The 8,773-nt window shown below is 42.8% G+C and overlaps 1 protein-coding gene across 2 annotated transcripts; it reads right to left on the reverse strand.

Moving 5' to 3' along the window:
* Positions 1–2,341: 2,341 nt before the first annotated feature.
* On the reverse strand, positions 2,342–8,128 carry LOC146431952 (carbohydrate sulfotransferase 4-like). Of its 2 annotated transcripts, none has more exons than XM_085071224.1 (2): positions 7,941–8,128; positions 2,342–4,154 (listed from the first exon to the last, which is right to left on the reverse strand). In XM_085071224.1, exon 2 carries the CDS (start codon positions 4,139–4,141, stop codon positions 2,963–2,965), a length of 1,179 nt encoding a protein of 392 aa, XP_084927350.1. In that variant the 5' UTR covers positions 4,142–4,154; positions 7,941–8,128; the 3' UTR covers positions 2,342–2,962. The 2 variants fall into 2 exon arrangements, with proteins under 2 accessions (XP_084927350.1, XP_084927349.1); XM_085071223.1 differs by having other exon boundaries at positions 7,914–8,128.
* Positions 8,129–8,773: the final 645 nt, after the last annotated feature.

The raw sequence follows: 8,773 nt of genomic DNA on the forward strand, positions 1-8,773 counted from the left end.
CTGATTTTACAAACAGTGTTTTTTACCTTCACAGAGCCATGTGGACACACTGTCTAAGAATATTTTCATATGCACTTGGTACGCTCAGTAGGTGTAGGAACTAAGACACAAAGACCACAGTTTACTCAAGATTGCCCTCTTTAATCTGTTACTATCTCCTGCTAGGCACTGCTTATACACAGATTCACTTGCTGGTGCAGGCACATGGGTCTAGGTCACTTTTTACCAGGTTAAAACCTGGAGGGTCCAGAGATGGCACCATATCATATGGTTCTACTTCTAGTTCTGCTTTTTCCCAGATAAAAATCCTTGGGTTTTGTGCTTTGTCTTACCTACAACACAGTTACACTCCTTTCAGCATGCTGGAGACAGTTTGGTTTTCCATATTCATATCAGGTTCCTGTAGTATCTCAAAAGGTCAGGAAGGTTCTTTTTGTAGCTCAAAGAACAATACAAGTTTCTTTGCATTATTGCCTGTAGCAGCAATATTTATATACCTGGAAAAATTAGCAAAGTGGCAATGCACATACAAGAGCTTTGAGTTAAAAACAATTGACAGCCAGAAATTCTGGGTTTGCAAACTATTGTCTGGAATTCAGGTATTTCCTGTTCACTTTCTTCTGGAGTTAGCCAGCATTCATCAAAATCAATTAATTTCTGCCCTTTCATAACTAGAGTTACCTGTGAAGAATCGATTGGGTGCACCAGGTTGAAGAGCAACAGACAGGAATACCACACAGTCAGCTTTACAATGTCATTTTGACTGGAGACTTCTCCATTTTACATTTCATTGGTGTAAAAACAGAGTTTATTCTTCTAAATTTGTACAATGTAAACCTAATGTTTGTTTCTAAACAGACTCCTGTGATCTTTACTTTATGCATGTGCCAAAGGATGTAGTCATAGTTTTACACGTCGTCATCAGCATCTTGACATTTTGGGCCTTTATTTTGGGTTTACTTTCTCCTCAAAAAAAATATTTTAAATCGCCTTTGCTCACATTGAGACAACGTTAAATTTTCATGTGACCAGACTGGCAGCAGACTTTGCTGTTGGCAGAAAAAAAGAAAATACTATGAATTGTTGTATTGAGGAAACATACCTAAAGGACTGCAGTAAAGATACACTGAAATCCACAATCGTGCATTTTTTCTGATTACACTTAGGAAGAAGAAAGTAAAGTAATTTTCAAAACAGTGCCTTAAGGAAATGCATCATATGTTACTTTTACATAATTTTTTTTACTGACTGGAAACACTGAAGGTTTTTGTTCAGGTAAACATTTGATACACATAATTGAGTCCACTAAAAACAAGTATGCATAATAAAACTTAAGCCACTCAGGCTGACATTGGTTAATGTGGAGATAATTAGCAGTGTACTGAAAATAATCTATTTTTGCTCAGAACCACGCTTCTTGGCATTTAAAGTAGGAAGCTCTTTACTGTAACTTCAATAAGAAGAGGCTTTTAGCTGCTTTTAGCTTTATTTGTTGAGGTCTATTTTAAAGAGACTGTAAAGAAGAACAGTGGCTGTGTGTTCTGTGGCACAGTACAACGCACAGTTCCCTATGTCAGCTTGCCTCCCCTAAGTTTCCATAAACACAGTGTAAAGGAAGATGCTTTCAGTGAACTTATCACCATGATGGCAGTGCTGCCTGCTCAGCATGGATTTTGTCATTCGACAAGAAGATCCCTTGTAATAAGACTATTATTTCCATAATATAATATCCCACCCTTTTCAGGGATTAGGGGTTTAGCTCTAGGAATTTAGATACCCATATTGCTAAGGTAGCAATTGATCTGTAGATGTGCTTTAAAGGGACTCTGCAGTTTACACATGAAAGAGTATGTTCTGAAAGAGATATCTGAAGGCATTTCACCCCTCCCCAAGTCTGGTTCCAAGTTTTTCTCCTTGTCTTCTGAAACCCTGTTAGAACAAGGTAAAAACAATTCTGTTGTTCGGGTTTGAGCTATATATTCCCATTGAAGGTGGGAGAATGGCATAGTCCATTAAACGTATGTTTTTGTGTTCTATGACAAGGAATACTTTCACCAAATATTTCAGTAGGATAACTTCCTGATCTTCTCTTGGCTTCTTCAGTCCACTCCCATAAACCTATCTTCCCAGTGCTGGTATTTATGCCAATGGAATCTGTGTCCTCAACTTGTCTTTAGGACTCAACCTTGGCATGAATTCTTCTGTCACACGTGTGGACTGTGGGAATTCCCAGGGAAACAATTGTTCTTGGGTTTGAAAGCTAGAAGACAGAATTATTTGAGCTAAAAAATGTATGGATTCACATAATCCCAAAAATCATTTCCCACATGAAAACCAGGAGTTTTTATTTTCATCAATAGCTGGTTTATTCCATTTTCCGATTATACAGTAAGCGAACACAAACATTTCCCCAGCTTTGCCACCAAGGCTGGATACTGAGGCGCATGAATGGAGCAAAAGGAAAACTGGACTTGAAAACTCAACCATTCAAAAAAATTCCAAACCCCGACATCTTTACACAAACCAAATGTCTGGTTATCCTTGTGTCTTTTCTGGCACTACATATCCTGTGTGGCAGCAGGACAAATAATGTTCTCTTTATTCAGCTTCCTTTTTTATTTCCTGTTCCTTTGCAGTGCAATTGCTTCATGTGATCTCCCTAGCCTTCAGCTGTGGTCTGTGGGTAGTTTGAGCTCTATCTGGTCCTACTCCTTTGGCATTCTGTATGCTCCAACCTAAACTTAATTATTTTGGAAAACAAACTTGCATTACTTTAACCGCCCTGAGTCTTCAGGGGTCTTGGAGAGTGACCCTGTACTGCTGAGAGCTCTCCTGAATGTAGTCAGGGTTCCTGTATTACTTGTCCTTGCATCCATGCACATATGTGCACACACTCTTACACTTCTATGCCTGCACCTCTGTCCTCTTTTGCTCTAATGAACAGTTCTACATTCTGCAGCCTTCAGAGAGTAGGTTTAGAGATCAGCTTTTCTGCCTTCAGAATCTGATACTCAGAGGAGTTCTGGGCAAACAAAAGATCCAGAGACATATTTTTCTGCTCTTCTTCAGACTGAATGAGCCGGTAGCCCAGCAAGTCCATCGCATCTTTGCACACATTTTGCACTTTTTCTATTTTCTGGAAGGGAAGTGTCTTCCTCCAGGCCTGGGATACTCTCAGTGCATCTCTCGACCCAATCTCAAAGGCCTGTGCTCCGTGACCCTTCCCGTGAGTGATGTTGTGGACCCACTTCTGAAGCTCTGGTGTGAAATGGAGTTCTGCAAATCTGTACATCTGAGCAGCCCTTGCTAGTGGGTCTCTGACAATGTCTTCATAGCGAACCAGCAGGTACCGGTCTTTTAGGAAGCTGGGAATGGCCCGACTTCCTGCCTTGTATATCTCAACGTGGCTTTTGCAGATCACTTGCATGGTGTTGTAGGGCCCCATTTCTCCCTTTGTCTTCTGAGACCCCACAACAATGTTACTGTCGCGTTTCAGGTCTGCCATTGAATTCTCTCGGGACCTGAACACAGCACGAGGATCACGTACCAAGTGAATGATTTTGAGGTTCAGCGATGGATCAGTGAGAAGGGGATAGAGAACTTTCAGGTCAAAGAACCGAACTTCCTTGATGGCAACATGGCTATAGGTTTTACAGGCTTCCTCCACCTTGCTGAATGGGTACTTGCTACAGATTGTTTTGCAATTGCCTGCAGTAATTATGTCACTGCGACTGAATGAGTCACAGGCAGGTGGGGAGCACAAGGCTCGGCTTGTCTCCCACTGAAATAAATCAGACTTTTTCTTCTGGCTAGACATGTAAGCATCAAACACAGACATGTCACACAGAAAGACTGACCTGACTAAGTCCCGCACTGCCATGTGTAAGACTTTGGCACTGTTCTGGTACATCTTAACCCAAACATGCCATGCGGGCTCCATCAAGTAGAAGACGCTGGGATGCTGGCTGAAGATTTGTCCAGTGAAGGAAGATCCTGACCGCCAGGAGGAGAGAATGAGGATGTGGACAGGAGAAGGCTTTTCTTCCGTGTCGGCATTGTTGTTGCAGGGTAGGAAGTGGATCAGAAGGAAGGACAGAACTACCAGAATCAGGAGCACCTGCACTCTTCTAGACTTCACCATGATGTCAAGGGACCTGGAGAGACAGAGGAAGTTCAGCATCATAAGATGATGAAAAAGGCAGCATGAGGCTGCTGTGCATTTCTCTGCAGGCACAGGGCTTTGGAAAGCTGCCACACCTCTAGTGACACTGTGACAACCACTGCACCAGGTGTCTTTGCAAAGGACCTAAGTGCTGCAGGGCTGAAGGTTTTCTGCAACATAAACACTGTTTGTTAGTAAGCCTTTCTAATGTAGTCCTAGAAGATACTGAAAAGTTTGTCTGCACTTTTATCAAAGTTTAAGAGCTAGTTGTGTGCACTGAAGTAAGTCCGTACACACAAATGTGTACTTCATGTACATGATCCCTGCAAACGATCCTGGCAATTTTTATGAAGGAAAGATGCAAAACCCCAATCTTTGTGGAGAATTCAACAGTGCAACATTGTTACTTTTAAACACCTACTCTGACCGCCATATACCATTATTTTTATGCCAAAATGCTGTAAACATACAATGTAGGTTTCAATTTGTTTTTACTATATTCTTTTTGAAATTTCAGGAAAGATTTATTGTCACCGCAGGCAAAACTTCACATATCAAAGGAAGAAGCTTGGCACTGTAATACACAGACAGAGCTTTGTAGGCAATTTTGCTAGGAAAACCCACAATGGTTCGTCTTTTCCATCTTTGTGTAGGCAGGCTTAACTGCTTACCTGCCCTACTAACCCCCTTCTTAGCCAACTCCTTTTCAAAGACTGCCTCCTGCTACCTCTCCCTCCAGCCCCACTCGTCCTATACGTCTTTTATGAGAAAAGGTACAATAGAATGTGCTAGTTTAGCTCAAAGGCCTACCCAAAGCTGCTCCTTGTTTCACACACTAAACCTCTCTTCTGCCTGTGGAGGATGACTGAATTATTGGAAAATGGCTAATAATTTTCATGCCACATGCTGGGGACATGGCATGGAAATGCCACAGGGACAATTCATAGCCTGAATACCAGTTGGCACAGGAATCTGCAGGAAGTATACCATTGAATATGGGATGTGAGGCAGAAAGGATTAATTTAATTCTTAGAAAGTACATTAAAGCACACTTTGTCAACTACTCCTGTCTTGTGCACTCTCCTTCTGTCCCCCAGCAGTGCCTGAACATGCCTCAAATACAGGTGGATGTTTGCAGCATTGGCAAACATCTGTCTGGGGACAGACTCCTTGGGCAGCACTGAAGCCCAGGCAACACAGAGTGCTCCCCACCACCATCTGCCAGGGTGGCAGTTTAGCTGTACCACAGTGGAGACAGATTACTCTTGCTAGTGCAAGTGCTTTGTATTTTCCAAGGTGAACTAAAATGGAAAAACTTTTCTGATTCTTAGTCATGTTCAGTCCTTCCAGGGAAATCCAGAGAAGGACAGGACAGAGAGAGCAGGGCCTTTAGGGCAAGATGTTAATCCCATGGACAGAGAAGCATCCGAGCCCAGGTCCTTACAGCTTTTTACACTGCTTCTGTGCAGTCCACAATTGCACGGGACTCAAGCAGCCATGCCCATGCAGAGCAGCAGCCCCCCTACTCAAGCAGCAGAGGTGTAAAATGTGACTCAGCCAGCCGCATTGCAGACACTGCTTCCCTGCTACATGCTTGCTTGTCATCTGGGTCCACAGTAATTATGAATGTTCCCAAAGTTTCCCTAAACTCCTCCCTATGCCCAGCCTCAATTTTCCTCTTCAGCAAAGCTAATTTGCATGGAGATGCCTCCTCCCATGATTTTAGTTCCTCTAGTACTGATGTTCTAGATTTTTAGGTGCAGTCACTGCTGCTAACCAACTAGGAACAGTACTAATCTGTGCCTCCAACATATATGCATAAATTGGCTTGTTTATCTAAGCTACCTGCTGTGCATTTGTGTTGAGCTTTGGGTTGATAAGATAAACTCATCTAATTCATATTCACAATATGAATTTTATTTTAGTAATGTCTGGCAAGGACAGGGCTGTGCATGTAGTGAGGGACCATATCATTCTGGTCTCCTGGACGAGAAGCCCTCATTTTTTTGGTTACACAAATGGCCTGTGGTATTCAGGTCTGACAAGGAGCTGAATCAGGTTGCTATTTGGACCAACCCTAGGAAGAGCCGCAAACAAAGACTGTTGTAAAAATAAGTCATGTATCTGCTTCCTCCTTGCAAATGAATACAAACAGTGTTTACCAAAAGTCCTGGCTTCCAAATGAACTTTGGTGATATCACTTCCATCTGGCACCACCAATATTGTAATTCTAACTCCTAACAGAGTTCCTGGACTATAGCCAGAAGCTATTAATTGAGAAAAACTCTGTTGAGCAGACATGAACAATGGCATGAAGATACCCAGGCAGATTTAAAACCACAGAAATAATTCTTTGGAAACCTACATGTGAATCGCCTGAGTGTGAGAATGGAATCAGGTTTTTTTTTCAGGAAACAAGGATACGCTTTTGTCTTGAATCAAATCAAGGTGGGATATCTGGACGTTTTGGACATTTCACAGAGTGACTGGTGGTAGAAATGACCTCATGCGAGACCACAGTTTCAACAGCTTCTTCACCCTTCTGTAAGAGATAGTGATAATTATTGCCCTCACAAGTCTGTTCCACAGAGAGTAAAAGGACTGAAATTAGTTGGGTGCCTGATGAAATGGAATAAAAGCGGCATCATACTATGCCATCTGTCATACATTCCCAAATATGAGAGAAATACTAATTACATAATCTTATTTTTCACCACTGTATTTCTCAGTCATGGCAGCTGGGATGTTCCTAAACTAAGGTCTCAAGCTTAACCACATTTTCTCTACAGCAAGCATCCAGACTCACCAGTGATTGAGTTGATTTCATAATGCAAAAGTAAAAATTTGAAGCCCCTCACAGAGCTGCCAAGTAAATATCAGCTCAGAATGATTCAAACAATCTCAGCTGCAGAAAAAGAAAAGCACACTGTTACTGTGTGCTAACAGAGAGATGAGAGAGAATTTGGTTGAGAGCAGAAAGAACTGTAAGAATCTCAGGGCACAAACGATGCAATAAAGAAACCACTGAAAATACAACAATCCAGTGTCACCATGTTAGAGTCTCTCACAGCAAAGGTACACTGAGAACACTGCCTGAGCAGCTAGAGTTTCAAAAAAAAGAAAAAAAAAAAAAAGGCGGAGTCACGCTTTTCCAGGAACACACAGGGACCTTGGAAATGCTTGATTCTGGCAAAGAGCAAGCATTACAGAAAGCAGCAAATAGCCCAAGGGAACTGTACCCATAAAACACATTCAGCATTGGGTGCTATGTCCCCATATTACAAGTTTTTATGTGTCTGTGGCAAGTGTGAGAGAGTTACAGCCTAGAACACCTTGTGCTGTGCAAATTAATGTCGAGTGCTCTGCCAGTCTGAGGGAGTTCTTCAGACCTGTACAGGTTCCTCATTGCTGTACTGGCAGCAGTATAGCAATGAGGATCTGGTGCCAGGGAAGCCCCAGTCACTGATCTTTGATGGCACTGATGGTTGGTCATAGTTTTTTCAAATGCTGCTTCAGTTTGGCCTGGTCAGTTTTTGCAGAATTAGAAGTCATCTGCCCATTCAGAGGTGAGCAGCTGGCACGACTGTCACCAGTGAAAAAAGCTGAGCAGGGACATTGAGAGGACAGTCTGGAGAAGCAGGAACTACCCTCTAAGCCAGACCCACAGCTTCTGTCTGCAGAAAGAATTGTCACAATTTGCTGGTATCAAGAGCATTCACGTTAGATACCAAGAAATGGTTGAAAATCTCACCTTAACAAGTCCTCTTGAAGCACTGACCTGATTCAAGCAAATGTGCCCTCACACGTTCACTGCTGTAGCACACACACCTCCAGGCAGTCACACGAACAACTGTGTATTCATGTACTGGCACTCTGCCTTCATGCTGTGGTCTCATATACACGTGTACTCAGCTCCTACCTACACCTGTGCCTGCCCCTTCCTGTCCCCTTCGTGTACATCCCAGATCTAAGACTGACTGCTCTACACTGCCCGCCTACTTTGACCAGCCTTGAATTAGAAAACTCCACCCTGCACTAAGCACAAAGTACGGGAATAGCAGTTTCTTGCAGGGATGTGAATGGCCAGGCACTGCTAATAAAGGAGCAGGGCAAGAAAGTTCATGAAGGAGACCAAGAGATACTTTTAACCCCTGTTGCAAGCCCTGAAATAGACACCTGCCTGTAATAGCAGGAACAGGGATGTCTGTGAAGTGTCAGAACAAAGGACAAACAAGAACTGTGGTTGCAAGGAGGACCAGCTTTCCCACTATGAGTGCAGAGATAGGGCATATTTTCCTGCTATTGCTGTGGCTGCCTATCGTGCTGTCAGGAGATGCAGATTCACATTAAATCATTTTGACTGTTCTCTGTCTGTACTTTGCTTGAATTAAACATTTGGGGACTGGGAAAGGAAATTGTGTGAAAGGACAAGCTGTGAAAGAAACAGCGGGACTTGGCTTGTTAATGATTCACAAGGGTGCTGGAGCTCTAGTGGGGCTGTGCCAGGTAAGGCAGTGAAACAAGGCAGCCTGGGGCTCAAGAGAAATACTTAGACACAGAGGCTGTTGCTTTGGGTCATTCCTATTCCAGATCTCATAGATTCTATTCACA

The sequence above is a fragment of the Lichenostomus cassidix genome, chromosome 11 (assembly GCF_008360975.1).
Source record: "Lichenostomus cassidix isolate B80296 chromosome 11, HeHo_3.0, whole genome shotgun sequence".
Classification (NCBI taxonomy): domain Eukaryota; kingdom Metazoa; phylum Chordata; class Aves; order Passeriformes; family Meliphagidae; genus Lichenostomus; species Lichenostomus cassidix.